The 19,588-nt window shown below is 45.7% G+C and overlaps 1 protein-coding gene across 3 annotated transcripts in view; it reads left to right on the forward strand.

The window, feature by feature from the left end:
* vac14 (vac14 homolog (S. cerevisiae)) overlaps window positions 1-19,588 on the forward strand; it is a 444,921-nt gene that overhangs the window by 99,043 nt on the left and 326,290 nt on the right. For all 3 annotated transcript variants that reach the window (XM_068049759.1, XM_068049760.1, XM_068049758.1), the window contains exons 11-12: window positions 11,264-11,318; window positions 19,353-19,497. In XM_068049759.1, the coding sequence (XP_067905860.1) occupies window positions 11,264-11,318; window positions 19,353-19,497 (200 nt within the window). The remainder of the gene's footprint in view (window positions 1-11,263; window positions 11,319-19,352; window positions 19,498-19,588) is intronic.

Consider the following 19,588-nt stretch of genomic DNA (forward strand, 5'->3'; position numbering starts at 1 on the left):
GACAGTTTATCCTGTGTCTTGGAATTGATTCCAGTAATTTTCCCACTACTGAGGTTAGGCGACTGGCCTGTAATTAGTCAGTCTGTCCCTCACTCCCTTTTTATACAAGGCTGCGTTTGCTGACAGTGTAACCACTAGGTGGCACAGCACTTGCACATGTGCAAATGCAGGCACTTCAACTGGAATGTCAGTGTCTATGACGTTCAGGCAGTTGCCAGGATTAAAGATGGTGCTGCTCAATTTATCACGGGAAATGCTTATGGCTAGATCGTTCGAGCAAACTAACCTTACATTAAGTTGGATGGAAGCCCAATAATATGCTATGTAGTTATAGGATACTAACTGTAATCCTCAGATCCATTTAATATTCCAGTAATCCTATTAAATACAAAAAGAATTTTGATTGAATTTCCATTGCAAGATAGTGAATTGTCACCTCGATCGAAAATCGGGCAGAGTATAAAATGTGCTGACAATTCATTATTATAATTTGTTTATATGACTGACCAGGAGTGATTTCACCCAAATGCAGCTGCTAGCTCCCGCCCCACTGGCTGCTCACCCCGCTCGGCAACTCGCTTCCTCCCCATCCCCCACACTCCCCCACAGCTGCTCACTCCAGACCTAGCTGCCCCCACCCCCCAACTCCCCTGGCCGATTGTTCCCTGCTTTCACCACCCCGTGCTCCGGTCGCTCACACTCTCCCACCCCCCCCTCCTCCAGCCACTAGCTCCAGGCTGCACTGCTTTCCTCCTCTTGCCCACTGGCTCCTACGTTTGATCAGTCGACACGCGCCCCCCCCCAAAGAAGCAAGGCGGGTCGCAAGGAGCGACTTAGGTGCGAGTGACCAAGAGGAGGAAAGCGGCGCGGCCTGGAGCAAACGGCCGAACGGGGAGGGGGGTGGTGGGCGGGGAAGCGGGGAGTGAGCAGCTGGAGACCGGGGTGGCGTGAAGCGCGTAACAATCGGCCAGGGGAATGGGGGGAGAGCTGCGAGGTCTGGAGTGAGCGGCTGAGAGAAAAAAAGTGTCGAGGCCTGGAGCAAGTTGCCAATGGAGGAGAGCGGCCAGTGGGGTGGGAGCGAGTGACGGGGATTGAACTCCAGCCTCAAGGTCTCCCCTACAGCTGAGTGGGGGGCTGGATACCCGATGACGCTTTATTGTGCATGTGTGAAGGTGGACCAGCCGCAGATGCATGATGTCGTCATCCCGTGCATGCGCCACTTACTCCTGGCAAGATGTAGCTTCGCATGTGCGCAGCTTGGCGAACTCCAATGATGTCAGCAGGCCTCTGCATGATCAGGAATCACTTTCTTTATACAAAGCTACGATGTTAGCAGTCCTCCAATCCTCTGGCACCACACCTGTATCCAATAAAGACTGGAAAATGCTGGACAGCCCTCCACTATATCCTCCCTGGCTTCCGTTAACAGCCTGGGGTACGTTTCATCCAGCCCTGGTGATTTTATCCACTTTCAAGGATGCGAATCCCTTTAACACTTTCTCTCTTTCCCTATGTTAATCACATTCAATATTTCACACCCCTCTTACTTAACTACAATATCTGCATTGTCCCTCCTCTTTTTTGTGAAGACAGTTGCAAAGTATTCATGAAGAACCATACCAACGTCTTCCACCCCTACACATAGGTTACCTTTTTGGTGTTTTTGCTCTTAAATTAGTTATCCTCTTACTGTTAATGTATTGATAAAACATCTTTGGGTTCACCTTGATTTTGCTTGCCAATATCCTTTATTGCCCTCTCTTTGCTTTCCTTATTTCCTTTTTGATTTCACCCCTCCACTTTCTATACTCCTCTCGGCTTTCTGTAGTTCTGTGTGTCGGACATGAGCTTTCCTTTTCTGCCTTATCTTGCTCTGCTCCTTGACATCCAGGGGACTCTAGATTTGTCCATCCTACCCTTTTTCTTTATGGGAACATGTTTACTCTGAACCCCTTGTATCTCCCCTTTGAATGCCTCCCACTGCTTTGACACTGGTTTATCTTCAAGTAGCTGTTTCCAGTCCACTTTAGCTAAATCACTCGTCAGCTTAGTAAAATTGGCCCTGCCCCAATTGAGGACTCTAACTCCTGTTCTATCCTCGTCCTTTTCATAATTATGATCACTGAATTATGATCTCTTGTTCATGTTTGTAGTGTATATCTTTAAATAAAATGTCATGCAGGCCCCCACCTGCCACAAATGCAGCACATTAATTTCGCCACATGAACATTGATTTTTAAACTGTTACTGTTTGTGCTCATTTCTTTGCATTATAATTGGAAAGCAGTGACCAAGGATTCACAAAAGGGGGAGCTGAAAACGCTGTTTAAAACATAAACCCTGTTACAATAAGACCAGGTGAAGGTTGAGAAATAGGCTTTTCTCACCTGATCGTAAAAAAAACTTGTGTGTGTGAACATTAGGATCCAGTTCTATCCTTCACCACCTGGCTTCATGGATTAAAATTAGAATGTCCCACTCAGCTGAACAATGGAGGAGAGGCATTGGAAGAGGATGATGTGGCCAATCATGTCAAAGGCTGCTGACAGGTAGAGAAGGAGTGGCGCAGTGGTTAGCACCGCAGCCTCACAGCTCCAGGGACCTGGGTTCGATTCTGGGTACTGCCTGTGTGGAGTTTGCAAGTTCTCCCTGTGTCTGCGTGGGTTTTCCCTGGGTGCTCCGGTTTCCTCCCACAGCCAAAGACTTGCAGGTGATGGGTAAATCGGCCATTATAAATTGCCCCTAGTGTAGGTAGGTGATGGGGAGTGTGGGATTACTGTAGGGTTGGTATAGATGGGTGGTTGTTGGTCGGCACAGACTCGGACCGAAGGGCCTGTTTCAGTGCTGTATCTCTAAATATAAAAAAATATATAAGGATGAGGAGTAGTTTACATTTGTCACAGACACATAGGGTATCCTGGGCTTTATTATTAGGGGCATAGAGTACAAGAGCAAGGAAGTTATGTTGAACTTGTATAAAACACTATTTCGGCCTCAGCTGGAGTATTGTATCCAATTCTGGGCACCGCACTTGAGGAAAGACGTGAGAGCATTGGAAAGAGTACAGAAAAGATTGACGAGAATGGTCCCGGGGATGAGAAATTTCAGCTAAGAAGATAGATTGGAGAAGTTGGGACTGTTTTCCTTGGGGAAGAGAAGGCTGAGAGGTGATTTGATAGAGGTATTCAAAATCATGAGGGGTCCGGACAGAGTAGATAGGGAGAAAGTGTTCCGGATCGAGAGCGAGAGGGCACAGATTTAAAATATTTGGTAAGAGAAGCAAAAGTGACGTGAGGAGAAATATTTTCATGCAGTGAGTGGTTAAGGGCTGGAATGCGCTGCCTGAGAGCGTTTTGGAGGCAGGTTCAATTGAAGCATTCAAAAGAGAATCAGACAGTTATATGAAAAGGCAAAATGTGCAGGGTTACGGGGAGAAGGCAGGGGCATGGAACTGAGGAAATTGCTCCTTCAGCGAGCTAGTGCAGACATGGCCGAATGGCTGCCTCCTGCACTGTATCGATTCTGTGTAATTCATGACTTTCAAGTCTGGCCTTTTCAATGCTGTAGCATAGATGGAAACCCAGTTGGGAGATTGAAATATGGAGTTATGAAAAAGATGAGCATGGATTTGGGAAGCGACAACGCATTCATGGACTTGGAGAGAAAAGGGAGGTTGGAATGGGAGATTAGTTTGCAAAGACAGATTGTTTGCAGGTGTTTTTATTTGGGGATGTTGGATGATGTGGTTTTAAAAGGAAAGGGAGACAGTACCTGTGAAGAGGGAGCCATTTATGAAGCCAAGTAGCTTGGGGACAAGAAAGGGAGCTGGCTGGTGAACAGTATAGTGGGAATCTGATCAAAAGAGCAGGAGGTGGGTCTCGTGGGCAAGATGAGCTTGACGAGGGATAGGGGGTGGGGGCGATTTAAGAATGAAACCAGTGTTACGACCGGGTGAGGAAGGGGTCTCGGGCTCCCCTCTTACCCCCTTTCCTGGTTTGGCCGTAACAGGGTTTAACTTTAAAACAGTGCTTTTAGCTTAAGACCTCAGTGAGTCCTTGCTCGCTGGAGCCCAGTGTATACTTTCAATGTTGCTTCTCTGGTATCAGAAGGCTGAAGAGGTCCTCTGTCTTGAGGCTTAAGCTGCTTCTGTGGATCCTTGGGACTTTCCTTGAGAGAGAGAGACGGGGAAAGACTTTCCTTCTCTTTTGTCTTCAAATTGCAACCTGCCCAAATCTTTCTGTGAGGCACAATTCAAATGGCTCCCAGTCTGGCCAGCAGGTAAGTTACGTGACCAGCTCTTTGTTTGAAACAGCATCTTCTGCGGCAGTTGTTGATTCTCAAAGTTCTGCAGTCACACAGGGTGTGGAGCTCTGGCTCTTACACAAAGAAGGTTGATTATTATGATTGCCTAGACCAGTTTGTTAATTGAATCAGTGAACACTTCCATTGTCTCTCTATTCAAGTGTCTCAGAATGCAAATGTGCAGCCATGTTTCAGCTGTCCAACGCTGGTCATTTTAAAATTAGTTCTGTGCAATGTACAGTAAAAAGGTTCAAGTAGTGTTCCATCTGACGAAATTAATGTGTTTCCATTTGGCAGGTGTGGTTTCTGTCACACTAGGGAAAAGTGAAATCAGAGTTGGGGTAAGGAAGTGTCCGCTTTGGTTGAGGATTGCCTTAGAGAGCAAGGAAGTGGGGCTGGCACAGGCAACTGAATGGATGGTCTCAATCGTAGTGACAAAGAAGTCCATGAGTTCTCTGCACTTGCAGATGAGGGCAGAGAGGCAGAAAAAAATGGTACTGTGTAATGTATCTACAAGAGTTACTTAGGGAAGGATTCGGAAACAGAAAACCTGAGTTCGTCGAGTTTATCCAGCCAAGGCAAATCCACCAGAGAAGTCCCAGATTCGATTCTCAGGCTGCGCTGAGTTTGTGGGTATCAGCCTGAGGGTGGTTTGGCTCCAGTGATTACCCTTGGCAGCCTGGTTTAGGGATGAGAAAATCAAGAATGGTTTCTGTTCTTTATTACTGTCTAACAGCCCCTGTTGCACATGAGCAGGGATAGACAGAGCAGGTTTGGTTGTGATAACCTCTGCAGTCAAGTAGATTCTTAAAACTCAGAGGCAAAGTTCACACACAAAGTGGGGGAAAGTGCATCTGGAAAGCCATGTCCTGGCAAGGAAGTCGCACTCTTAACAAAATATTTTTAAATAGAGGAAGGTCAAAAATGTCTTTTGTAATGAACTAGCAGTAATTGGGTTTGGTCTGAAGTACATAATTGGGGATGGGCATGTCATGACTGAATATATTGAAACTGAGTGGGGCAGTCGTAATCAAATTAAGCTTCTGGCAAGCCTGATTTCCTTCTGGGCTTTAACGGATGAATGCTGGCTTGTTAAATCGCGTAGCAGTTTCTGTCAGGTGACTCCAGCTTGTTAAACCTCAGGAGTCCCTGATGAGTGGCTCGAGCCTGTTAAACTTCAGAGGATATCATTGCTATAATAGAAACTTGGCTTAAAGAGGGGCAAGAATGGTAGCTTAACATCCCTGGATGTAGAGTTTTCAGGCGTGATAGAGAGGGAGATAAAAAAGGAGGGGGGTGCAGCATTATTAGTTAAGGAATCGATAACAGCTTTGAGGAGGGATGATATGCTAAATGGATCATCAAACGAGGCCATATAGGTGGAGCTCAAATAAAAAGGGGGCAGCTACATTACTGGGAGTGTACTATAGACCTCACCCCAAATAGCAAATAGTGAGAGGGAGATTGAAGAACAAATATGTAGGCAGATTTCTGAGTGCAAAAACTTTAGGGCAATAATAGTTGGGGATTTCAACTACTCCAATATCAGCTTGGATACAAACAGTGTGAAGGGCAAAGAGGGGACAAAGTTCTTGAACTGCGTTCAAGAGAACTTTTTTAGCTAGCACATTACAAGCCCAACGAGAGGGGGCACAATTCTAGATTTAGTCTTCTGTAATGAAGCTGGGCAAGTGGATGAAGTAACAGTGGGTGACCATTTTGGAGATAGTGACCATAATGCAGTTAGTTTTAGCATAATCATGGAAAAGGACAAAGATAAAACAGAAGCAAAGGTTCTAAATTGGGGGAAGGCAAATTTTATGGAACTGAGAGGTGAATTGGTGAAAGTGGACTGGATGCAGCTACTTAAAGGAAAATCAGTGGCAAACCAGCGAGGGGCATTCAAAAGCAAGATAATGCGGACACAGTGTACGCATGTCCCCACAAAGATTAAAGGTGGTACCGCCAAATCTAGAGCCCCCTTGTGATCTAAAAGTTAACAGGGTAAGTTAAAGCAAAAAAAGAAAGCTTATGACTATCACAAATATCTTAATACTTTAGAAAGGAGGATAGAAAATGTGGGGGTGAAGTAAAAAAAGAAAATTAGAAAAGCAAAGAGAGAGCATGGAAAAATTATTGGCAGGTAAATTCAACGGAAAACCCGAAGATGTCTTCTCAGTACATTAAGAGCAAGAGGATAACTAAGGGAAGAGTAGGGCCTATCAGATGTACAGGGGAACCTATGCGTGGATACAGAAGATGTTGGCAGGGTTCTTGATGAGTTTTTTGTCTCTATCTTCACAAAAGAGAGGGTTGTTGCAGACATTGTAATTAAAGAAGAGGAGTGTGAAATATTAGATACAATAAGCATAATAAGAGAGGAAGTGCTTGAGGGTCTGACGTCCCTGAAAGTGGAAATTGCCAGGACCAGATGGATTGCATCCCAGGTTAATAAAGGAAGCCAGGGAGGAAATAGCGGATGCACGGAGGATCATGTTCAAATCCTCACTAGATATAGGCAAAGTACCAGATGATTGGAAGTCTGCGGACATTGCACCATTGTTTAAAAAAGAGTGAGGCATAAGCCAGGTATTATAGGCCAGTCAGTCTGACCTTGGTGGTGGGTAAGTTGTTGGAATCTATTCTGAGGGACAGGATAAACTGCCACTTAGAAAGGTGAGGATTAATCAGGGATAGTCAGCATGGATTTGTTAGAGGAAGGTCATATCTTACTAACTTGATTGAGTTTTTGAGGAGTGACAAGGAGGATTGATGAGGGTAGTGCAGTGGATGTGGTTTACATGGATTTTATTAAGTAATTTGACAAGGTCCCGCATGGCAGACTGTTGAGTAAAATTAAAGCCCGTGGGATAAAGGGGAAGGTGGCAGGTTGCATCCAGAATTGGCTCAGTGACAGGAAACAAAGGATAGTAGTCAATGGATGTTTTTGTGAATGGAAAGTGGTTTCTAGTGGCATTCCACAGGGCTGTGTTGGTCCCTTGCTGTTTGTGGTATATAATAATTTGGGCTTAAATGTGGGAGGCATGATTGGGAAATTTGCTGCTGGCATAAAAATTGGCCTTCTAGTTAGTAGTGAGGAGGAAAGTCGTGGACTCCAGAATGATATCAATGTTTTAGTTGAGTGGGCGGAAAAGTGGCAAATGGAATTCAATCCAGAGAAGTGAGAGGTGATGCATTTGGAAAGAGCAAATAAATCGAGGGAATATACAATAAACGGGAGGATATTGTGAGGGGTTGAAGAAGTGAGAGACCTCGGAGTGCATGTCCGCAGGTCCCTGAAGGTGGCAAGTCAGGTAGATAGAGTGGTGAAGAAGGCATATGGATTGCTTTCCTTTATTGGCCGAGTTATAGAGTACAAAAGCAGGGAAGTGATGCTGGAACTGTATAGAGCATTGGTTAGGGCACAGCTGGAGTATTGCATACAGTTCTCTTCACCACATTACAGGAAGGGCATAATTGCTGTGGAGCGAGTACAGAGGAGATTTACAAGAATGGTGCCAGGGCTTGAAGGTTGCCGCTATGAGGAGAGATTGGATAGGCCATGGTTGTTTTCCCTGGAACTGAGGAGGCTGAGGGATGACTTGATTGAGGTGTACAAAATTATGAGGGGCCTCGATAGAGTGGACAGGAAGGACCTGATTCCCCTTGTGGGGAGATCAATCACCAGGGGGCACAGATTTAAGGTGATTGATAGAAGGATTAAAGGGGATATGAGAGGAAACTTTTTCACCCAGAGGGTGGAGAGTGTCTGGAATTCACTGCCAGGAATGGTGGTGGAGGCAGAAACCCTCAATTCTTTTAAAAGGTACCTGGACATGTACCTGAGGTGCAGTAAACTGTGGGGCTATAGACCAGCTGCTGGAAGGTGGGATTAGTTTGGGGGGATAGTTTATTCAGCCCGTGCAGTCACAATGGGCTGAATGGTCTCCTTCTGTGCTGTACTTTTTCCATGGTTCTAGAAGTGTGTGTGGGGCTCTGGCTTGTGCTACTTCCATGAATCTTAGTAACACTTCAAGGTCTTTAATGCACTGTGGTTTGTGAGCATAATTCTTTTCACTCAGGGTGAGGGCCGTTAATGCTGGCAATTGTAACACTTTCCATTCCGCCACTTAATACTGACATCAGGAGTAGGCCATTTAGCCTCTCGAGCCTGTTCCGGCATTCAGTGAGATCATGGTTGATCTGTGACCTAAGTCCTCAGACTTCTTAAGACATTTGGCTAACAAAAATCTATCGATTTGTTTTGAAATTAGCAATCGATCTCTCATCAATTGCCAGTTTCAGAAGAGAGTTCTAAACTTCTACCATCCTTTGTATGTAGAAGTGTTTCCTAATTTCACTCCTGAAAGGTCTGGTTTTCATTTCTATACTATGCCCCCTGGTCCTTATCTCCCAAGGCAGGTACAGCATGGGCTAGATACAGAATAAAGGCCCTTCTAATCTGCCCCAACTGGGTATGGCTTTTGGGCTCAGGCCGGGCTGGGCACACAGGGTGAGTGCTCTGTCGGTATGTATTGATATTAAAAAAATTTACCTGAGCTGGGAGTCCGGGATGAAACGGAGTCTGCGCAGTGCGCGAGTGACGTCACTATGATGTCGTCACACATGCGCTGCAGGTTCGGTGTCAGGAAGGTAAGTAAAGGGATGGTCGGCTCGGGCTCAGGTTGGGCTGAGTCGGGGTCAGGGTGGGCTCGGGGCAAAATCAGGGGGACTTGGGCTGGGCTGGGTCGGGTCTGCTGTGGTTTGGGTCGGGTTCTTTTTCCTGACCTGAGCAGGCCTTTAATCTACAGCCCAGATTAGATACATAGTAAAGTTTGCACTAAACTACCCATCAGACACTCCCAGGGCAGGTACAGCACGCATTAGATACAGAGTAACGCTCCCTCTGCACTGTCCCATCAAATGCTCCCAGGGCAGGTGCTACACAGGTTAGATACAGAGTATAGCTCTCTCTACGCTGTTCCGTCAGACACTCTTAGGGCAGATTTGTTTTATTTATTTGATTTTAATAGTTATTTCTATAAAAATGTTAATAAAGGGGAGCCTGAGGAATAAAGGACCCCTCGACGAAAATAAATAAAAGGGGCCTGGGGTATAATGGCCACCTTCCAAAAGATAACAGGGTTAGATACAGAGTAAAGCTCCCTCTACACTGTCCCCATCAAACACTCCCAAGGCAGGTACAGCACAGGGTTAGATCCAGAGTGAAGCTCCCGCTACTTCCCATGTGTCTCAGCCCACAACAACTTCAATATGTTTACTGACCTTAACAGTCGTGAACTGTTCCAATGTGTTTCACAGGAGCATTATCTCTCAAAATTTGACGCTGAGCCACATGGGATATTGGCACAGATGGAAGAGATAGGTTTGAAGGAACATCTTAAAGGAGGAGAGAGAGATGTTGAGGGAATATCCGAGCTTGGGGCCTACGTAGCTGAAATCACAGCCACTAATGATGGAGCAATGAAAATGGGGGATACACGAGGCCAAAACTGGAGGAGCGCAGATATTTTGGAAGGTTATTGGGCTGGAGGAGGTTCTAGCGATAGGGAGGGGTATGGTCATGGAGGGAATTTTGAAACCAGGATGAGAATTTTACAAAACCTATTAGCAATTGAGGGAGGAGGAAATGAGTATCTGCCACCCCTTCCTCTGTATAAAGAAAAACAGCCGTTTGACAGTCTGAAATGGTTGAGTTGATTTTTGACAAAAAACAGAAAAATCTATTAATGGCTGGTTTGTTGGACAGGCTCAGGATCTGAATTGGTTTTGAGTTTGTTTAGGGTAGAATCGTGCAGCACAGAAGGAGGCCATTCAGCCTATCATGCCAGTGACAGCTCTTTGAAAGAGCCAACCAATTTTTTTAATTCATCCTTGCAATGTGAGCATTGCTGGAAAGGTCAGGATTTATTGCCTATCCCTAAATGTCCTTGCTGTGTAGCTTGCACGGCCATTTCAGACGTTAGTTAAGAGTCAACCACATTGCTGTGGGTCTGGAATCACATGTAGGCCAGACCAGGTAAGGACAACAGATTTCCTTCCCTGAAGGACATTAGTGAACTATATGGGTTTTTTATGACAATCCTGTAGTTTTATCATCATCACTGAGACCAGCATTTTATTCCAATTTGTTAATTAATTGAATTTAAATTCCACCATCTTCCATGGTGGGATTTGAACTTGTGTCTTTGGAGCATTAGTTCGGGCCTCTGGATTGCTAGTTCTGTAACATTACTACAATGCCACCATCCCATTCCCATTGTCTTTCCCCAGAGCCTTGCAAATTTTTACTTTTCAAGTTTTCATCCAGTTTTTTGAAAGTTAGTATTGATTCTGCTTCCACCACCTTTTCAGGCAGTGCATTCCGGATCATCATTCTCCTCATCTGCCCTCTGTTTCTTGTGGCAGTTATCTTAAATGTGTTTTCTGGTTACTGATCCTTCTGCCACTTCTCCCTAACTACGCCATCAACACCTCTATTAAATCTCCCTTAATCATCTTTCCTCAAAGGAGAACAACCCCAACTTCTCCAGTCTCTCCATATAATTCAAGTCCCTCAGTCTTAGTACAATTCTAGAAAATCTTATCTGCACCCTCTCTAAGCCCTTCACAACTTTGCTAATGTGTACTCTATATATTTCTGGTTCCTGTTGCCTGATGGTCCACATACTCTCGGCTCTACCAATCCCTGAATGTTCTACCATTTGCCATCACAGCCAAGGACCTTGTTAACATGGGTCAGAACTGGAAACTGGCTGAAAGCAGCACAATAATAGGTTGGTCATCTCACTTGATGCTGCTCACTAAATTGAAGTTGCTTTCCCTCACCGTGTGTCAATAAAAGACCAAAGACTGGCGGCAGAGAAAGAATCAGCTGGGGGCATCATTTTCAATGCAACGCAGAGATGGAAATTTAAAATGTAATTCTTCTCCCTTGCAGAGTCAAACGCATCCCAGGACATGAACACCAGCAACAACAGCAGCGTGTGTGTCACGTGAGTAATTGAAATCATCTCTCTCCCTTTAAAGTTGTAAGTGCTGCAGGGGCCCAGTGGGTAATTGCGCAGCATGGTGTTTTATTGAGCTGTGCAGATGAGGAAACTTCTAATTTAATCCCCAGTCCGTGAGCTCGGTACAGGCTGCGGTTCCCGGCCCGTACTGAGCTCTACCTGAATGGTAGTGTTACAGATTGGTTCAATCCTGCTCAGTCAAATAAGCTGTTGATACACTGTGTCTGGGCTGATGCATAAAATATGGTCACTTGCAACTGGAGGGGACCAGTGGGGAGGATGAAAGGAGTGGGAGCAGCGGGGAGGGTAAAAGGACCGGGAGCAGCAGAGAGAGGCAGACCAGTGGGGAGGATAAAAGAGTGGGAGCAGCAGCGCGAAGCAGACCAGTGAGGGCAGGTGCGTGGGTTCAGATCTCACTGACGGTGCTCAAAAAAAAAACCCTTGTGTAACATCAGAGTAAGATGGATAAGTGGCTGTGGCATGGACCTGGCTGGAGACGCCAGCAGCAGTGAAGGATGAAAGAGAGAGCGTGAGCAGGGGAAGAACACAGACCCGGCTGCAGGGTTCGGGAGATGGAGTTGGCAACCTGCAGGTGGGAAGCGGCTACCTGCAGCTGCTCCCTGTGCACATCTGGAGGATGAGGTCACACCTGCGTTCTTGCCGGTCATTGCCTTCAACATTAACAACAGCAACAACGTCAAGAGCTAATAGTGAAGAGAGTAAATATGACAAAATCTGGAGTGGAGTCTCATTAGGCAGTTGGTGTTTCCCTCAAGTTAGCACCTTCTGGCAGCTCCTGCAACTGAATTGGCCTCAGACCTGTAGGCTTTCGTCTTTCCTCTGGACACCAGCCTGAGGTTGAGAGGGTTTGCAGATGCTAGGCAAGTCTGCACCACCTCAAAACCATGCCGAGGCTACGCAGCAAACAAAGGTAGGTAACCTTTTGACTTGGAAGCTGGAATGTGGAGACAATGTTCCTTGGAATGAACAATGACCCACACTGCACAGCAAGTGTACACAAGACAGCCCTAATTGACAGTGAGCTTGGTGTCAACATTGTCGCTCACAGGAAACCAGATTAGTCGACATTGGATCTATTCCAGAGGCTAATTTTGCCTTCTACTGGTTGAAGATCGCCTTGAGCATCGAGTAGGTTTCGCAGTGAGCAACTGGCTGCGCAGTCAGTTGAGCCACCAGTAGCAATCTTGGAGTGCCTCAGCTCCCTGTGGCTACTATCTGACAGAGGCACAGTCAACATCATATGCGTCTACACGTCAACTCTGTATGCCAGCATCTCCGATAAAGAGCATTTGTGACTCCCTAGGTGATCTGAGGAACAATCCAAATGGTGAGGCTATTCATCCTGGGTAACTTCATTGTGCCTGTTGGGGCAGACAGTGATTCATGGTCAATGTGACTCAGTCGTCATGGGGTGGGCAAGATCAACGGTAATGGACAACTCCTTGAGCTTTGTGCCCTGAATGAACTTTAAATCACCACCACCTTCCAGGGCAAACATCGCCACAAGGAATGGTCACTGGCACAAACTAGATCCAATCATCACAAAGCGGCGCGATCTGCGCCGTGTTCTTCGCACCCGCACATACCAAGAGCAAACTTCGGCACCAACCACTCACATTGGCAGCAGAATGAAGGTTCACCATGTATCAACATCCCTTGCACAAGCAATGATGCCAAATACCAGCACTTCGCACTGGCGCTAGAATGCTTGCTACCCACCAAAGCCTTAATGGAAACCACCAATGCTGGCATCAATGAGCTTAGTGACTTACAAGCTTCAATCATCTATGAAGCAGCATAACCATCATTTGGTAAAGGCAGAACCCACAACAAGGATTGGTTCAAGACCACCTCAGCTGAGATAATATGTCATTGCAAAAAACAAAGCCTTCATGATGCACAACATAAACCCAACAGCTAAGACACTGCATGACCTGAAAGTAGCCAAGACAGGCATGCAAAAGAAATGTAGATACTGCGCAAACACTGGATCAACTTATGTCAAGAAATGCAAACTGCATGTGACAAAGGAAATCTTCGAGCTATGTATGAAGGGATCAAGAGGGCGCTTGGCCCTGCCGACACCAAAGTTGCTCCCCTGATGTCGGCAGATGGTGAAGTACTCACCGACAGGAGTAAACAGATGTCCCGTTGGGCTGAATACTAATGTGAGCTGTACCCCTGTGAATTGGACATCTCAGTCCGCACTTGACGCTCTCCTGCAACTTCCTTTTGTGGATGAGTTAGATGAAGAACCCTCATCACTGGAACTCGAGAAGGCACTGCCTGGCAAACGGAAGGGCATTCGGCAGGGATGGAATCCCAGCCAAACTGCTCAAGTACAGAAAGTCCCATCTATTACCACGGCTTTATGACCACCACCTCCTCTGCTGGAATGCCAAAATCATCACAATACACAAAAACAATGGCTACAGAGGAGACTGCAACAACTACAGGGGCATCTCACTCCTTAGCGTCACGGTGAAGGTCTTTGCTGAAGTCATACTTAAAAGACTCCATTTACTTGCAGACTGAGTGTACCCAGAAACGCAGTGCGGTTTCCGTGCCAGCAGATCTGTTGTTGACATGATCTTCTCCATGCGCCAGCTACACGAGAAGTTTAGGGAACAGAGTATATCCCTTTACCTTACTTCAGTAGATCTCACGAAGGCATTCAACACCGTCAGCAGAGCAGGGCTCTACAGATTTTGGGAAAAATTGGCTGTCCACGAAACCTCGATCTCATCCACTCCTTCCTTGACATGAACTGCACCGAACAGTTTGGCTCCACATCACACGGTTTCAGAGTGAAGAATGGCGTGAAACAGGCTGTGTCATGGCCCCCACTCTGGCATCATCTTCTCCATGCTATTGACCTTTGCCTTCCCTGCAGATATGGAAGGAGTCTACGTGCACACTAGCGGAGACAAAAACACATTGCGTCCTGATCAGCGAACTGCTCTACACTGATATTGCTCCGCTAGTCGCCCACATGGAAACTCAGCTGCAAAGACTTGTGGACTCTGTCTCCTATGCTGGTAACTTATTCTCTTTGACTGTGAGCATCAAGAAAATGGTGGTCATGGGACAAGATGTTGCATCTCCACCCTGATCACACTAACACCCCACTGGAAGCGGTTCGCAAATTCTGCTACCTTGGGTCCATGGTGACAGAAAATCTGTTTCTTGATCCAAAGCTCAATACGCATAGGGAAAGCTGCTGCCATCTTTGGCCCACTTGCAAAACATGCATGGGTTAACACCAAGCTGACCCTTAGGACCAAGCTGATGGTTTATAAGGCCTATGTTCTCAGCACCTTGCTGTATGGCTGTGGAACATGGACGGCTTACAGCTACAAGGCAAAGAAGCTCAATAACTATTGTCTTCGCTGTCTGTGGCGCATTGTGTATAATCTGGCAGCACAATATCACAAATGTGGCAGTCCTGTCAAAGGCAGAGCTCCCAAGTGAGTTGGCATTTGTCATTACAGGTGGCTTCGATAGATCAGACGCATTCACAGGATGGAAAACAGTGGCTGACCCAAGGACCTTCCCTATGGTGAGGTAGCTGGGACCGGACAACTAGTGGGGCGCCCAAAACTCTGCTATAAGGATACTTGCAAGTGTGACATGAAGGCCCTAAACGTTGACTATTACACCTGGGAGACTTTAGCTGGTGAAAGAGGGAAATGGCGACGCATCCTGTGTGCTGGCCTGCACTATTGCAATGACCAGTGGCTACAATAGCTTGGCAACAGGCGCCAATGCCAAAAACAACTGTCATTTGGCAGTTTCATGTGTGGCACTTGGGGCAGAAGTTGCCTCAAGGATTGGCCTTCACGGCCATTAGCAAAGGTGCACCAAGAGAAGACACCCCACATAAATGGATTGTTTGCTGTGTGCCCAACATCTTTCATAGATGGAAGGATGCCACGCTAACTGAGGAGTTATTGGTGCTCCTGGACCTGTTGGCCAGCATGAGGCACAAGTGGTTAGGGAGGGAGGTGGGGGTTCAAATACCCCTTGGAGGTTAAAAGTGGGTTTTAAAATTATTTCCTCATTTGGTGGTAATTGAATAAAATTCCAGATGTTGTATTTCACATCCTTGCCCCATAGCCCTGTCTCCCAGCTTCTCCATGCTTCTCTATAACCTGATGTCAGAGTGACTGATTATTGAGAATTAATTTATTTTCTCTTTCTTTGTCTTTCACCTGCCCCTATCCAAGTGACTCAGTGGTGCAAGAAATCATGCAAGTCTTCTTCCTTCTCCTGATTGTTGTCTGTGATGCCATTTCCAATTCTTTCCCAGTCTTAAGAATGTTGGAACTCTTGCATTTTGGCATATTTGATTTGAAAGAATTACAGAACTTTGCAGCACAGAAGGAGTCCATTTGGCCCATAGTGGCTGTGCTGACTCTCGCAAATGGTCACTCACTTTGTCTTATTCCCCCGCCTTTTCCACATAACTATATGTAATCAGAGGGGGAGACAGAAATACTCCCCACCCTAACAACAAAGAAGCCTTCCAGTACCATGGAACATCTGAGTCTATACCCATTTATACAATCACCAGTTCTGTTCCTCAACATGCATTTATCTGGAGCATGTGTAAAAAAAAAATTAATCAGCACAGTACCTGATCACCTTTTACTGGGAGTCCGTTCCACATGTTCCCTGCTTTTATTGTGGGCTGAGGGTTCTCATCTGTGTTCCTCTAGTGCTGGGCACATAGCCCAATTTAAATACTTGGTTTCTATCTACATCATCTTCTCTGCCTCTCAGTCCCAAATCTCCTCAATCTCCTTTTTTGCAAAATTAACTAAAGTTCAACTGAGTCTGTCCTTTGAACTTAAATTTGCAAGTTTCAAATCATCCTGCAGTACTGCTGTTGCCCCTCTGCAAATCGTCAATGTGCCAGGCTTCAATGAAGTAATGTTTTCAGTAGTTCTTCCACCATCAAGTGGTGTGTTTAAAACTTGTCTTAACTGAAAATAATTCAGCATAAGATTGTAGTGCAGAGTGTCCATCCCATCTCAGGCCTCTGTACTCTGATGTCTGTGCAGAAAAGCTTGGACAACAGTCACTTTTTTTAGACTGTGAGAGTATGCCCGGCTCTTCTCACACGGTCTCTCAGCAAGTGGCAACACCAGAGATCCCCTGGTTGATGGCCTTGAGTGAATCTGGCGGGTTTATCTTCGGGTTTTCTGGAGGTTTCGTGAGATCCCCTACATTGGGAGTGTGGGGCACTTTCTTAGTCTCGGTGTGACTGTTGGGCACTCTGCTGCTCTCTGTGGATGAATGTATCACTAAAATGGATGAAAGAAAGATTTGCATTTATATAGCACCTTTCACAACCTCAGAACATCCCAAAGCACTTTACAACCAATGAATTCATTTTGAAGTGTAATGTGTGTAATATCAAAGTCATTTGCACACAAGCTCCCAGAAACAGCAATATGATGAGATAATTTGCTTTTTAGTAATCTTAATTAAGGGATAAATATCAGCCAGGGCCTCAGTGAACTCTCCTGCTTTTCGAAGTAGTGCCCTGGGATCTTTTACATCCACCTGAGCAAGCAGATGAGCTTGAAGGCTCACTTGAAAGATGGCTCCTTCAACAGTACAGCACTCACTCAGTACTGCACTGGAGTGCCAACCTAAATTATATATTTAAGTCTCCAGAGTGGGATTTGAACTCACGATCTTCTGACTCTGAGGGGAAAGTGCTACTAACTGAGCCACGGCTGACAGATTAGGGAATGTAGTCAGGTATGTCGATTAACTGTCTAGTTACAAGGACACATTTCCCTCGTGAGCACATTGACTTTTGCCTCGGAGTTGCCATTTTTATGAGTGCAGTGCCCTCAATTAGATTAAATGAGCTGCTTGTTTACTCAAACACGCTATAACACGTGTCATGAATGCATGCAGCAGGACTGCGTTAGAGGATCAGCTTGTGGCTGTGTTAATATGTACGAATAAATGCAACTGTCTCTGCAGGAACAGAATTGGCTCAATCTTACTCTGAAGTACCAATAATTGAGAATTTTAAGATGAATAATCAGACAAGGATCATTTCTACACCAAGATATTGATAGAATAAATCTGAGATCTCGAAGATGTCCTGTGGATTGGTATATCACACCTCTCATTTGTTGATTACACATCGGACTCTGTCTGAGTGGTGAAGGGGTGAACAGAATCTATTTCGGTCACCACTGTGAAAGGAGCACGCTCAGATATTTATAGAGTCATAGAGCGAGACAGCACCGAAACAGGCCCTTCGGCCAACGAGTCCGCACCGACCATCAACCACCCATTTTTACTAATCCTACATTAATCCAATTTTCCATCTCGCATCCCCACCTTCCCTCAATTCTCCTACCACCTACCTACACTAGGGGCGATTTTTACAATGGCCAATTTACCTATCGACCCGCCAGTCTTTGGCATGTGGGAGGAAACCGGAGCATCCGGAGGAGACCCACGCAGTCACAGGGAGAACTTGCAAACTCCACACAGGCAGCACCCAGAACCGAACCTGGGTCGCTGGAGCTGAGAGGCTGCGGTGCTCGCCACTGTGCCGCACATTTGTGTGTGTTGTCTGTAGGTTGAGGCTGTTTTCCTGCCCTTATTGCTGGGTTGGCATGCACTCCTTTTATCATTTTACTTATTTGGCCCCCTTCCTGTCTTGTGCTCATAGTGTTCGTATTTTGGCTCCTATGGCACACTCAGTAAATTGTCTCCCCATTGTGATAGACTGGCCATATCATTCAACATTCAAAACTTGAATTTCTCTCTCTCTCACTTTTCTCTCTTTTCCCACCCCTCTCTGTGCAATAGTGTAGTTTCCCATAATTGGCCCCGGGCATTTGATCTAGTGTGTTGCCTCTCCCAGAAGACTGCGTGGCACCGAGAGGGTTAGGGAGTCTCTTGACTGGATGGATAAGGCATCACAGCGCCATGGGCCAGTCTAGATGGCCAGAAGATGTTTTCCTATCCGTTTTTGTAAGCTGGGGCACTGAAAAGGGAGGGCTTCATAGAACAGGAAAAACTACTGGAAGGGATGAGTATGAGTGGATTTAGTGCCTTTTGCCTGCACATTTACTGCTGGTAGAAGCCAAGTTAATGTTAGCCAGACAGTTTCAGGGCCGAACAGTGTAAATTAATCTCACTTGAATTAATGTTTAAATGGAGGGATTTTTTTTTGAGTGTTTTGTGAATTGTTCCATGTAGGTGAAACATTAATTGGGTTGCTGAGCCCACCATTTAATCTCCTCTAATCCCAATTTAAGTTACTGTTTGAAGTCCGGACAAAGCTTAGACTGGTCTCCTGGCTACAGATATTTACATTGCTGTTGGCATTCATGATGCTGCAACTATAAATCTACAGCCAGAAACGGAGCTACATAAAACTATATTGCCTTGCAAAGGTCTTTGTTTTAACTTTTATCTCCCTCATCACTACAGCGCAGTCTGGATCAGTTCATGCCTCATTAGAGTAGAACATCCCAACTTATTTTCATTAAAGTCTTGATTCAAGATAATACCTTCCTTCAGAATTTAACTCTATATCTGTGTATAATATGGTGCTCCCATTTTTTTCTCTCTTCTGCTTTTCATCCTTTTTCTCTATTCCTGAAGGCACTGACTCTAGCTCTATCCTGAATCAACTGACTCTGGGGCCATGACAAAGCACCCACTCTTCATGTGAACCCAGATCATAAGCAGACAGCTAACCTGGTTCCACACATTTTCCAAAGCTGCTTCAGCTGACCTTGGACAAGCAGCGTAACCAATGAAAAATAAAGCATGCAACCTTTCTAGTCTGTAGCTCACTGACTAATCTTGGTGATCCTGAGTGAGCGTGGTAAGGATCGTATAGTTGTCAGGTTGTCACGGTCTAATATGGTATAGCTCCTCTTACATTGCAGCTGATTTTTCCCCATCCTCTACCTTTCTAATACGCGTTGGTAAACCTGCTTATTACTTGTACAGGATAGACCGTTCTCAGGAGGCCCTTGACTTAGATGGAATCGTGCTTGTGCTTGATCGGCATCTTCATGACACAGTTACAGGGATGATGACGAGAATTGCCGTCTTGAAGTGGTTGTATCACCTTTATATCAAAACTCCCAGGAAGGTAAGCGACACAGTTCCAGCTGCGTATGACTTGGCCCCCAATTCTCTGTTAGCACTGTAAGCCCTATATTGCGCCTTTAACATAGTAAAAT

Source organism: Heterodontus francisci, chromosome 17, assembly GCF_036365525.1.
Source record: "Heterodontus francisci isolate sHetFra1 chromosome 17, sHetFra1.hap1, whole genome shotgun sequence".
NCBI lineage: Eukaryota > Metazoa > Chordata > Chondrichthyes > Heterodontiformes > Heterodontidae > Heterodontus > Heterodontus francisci.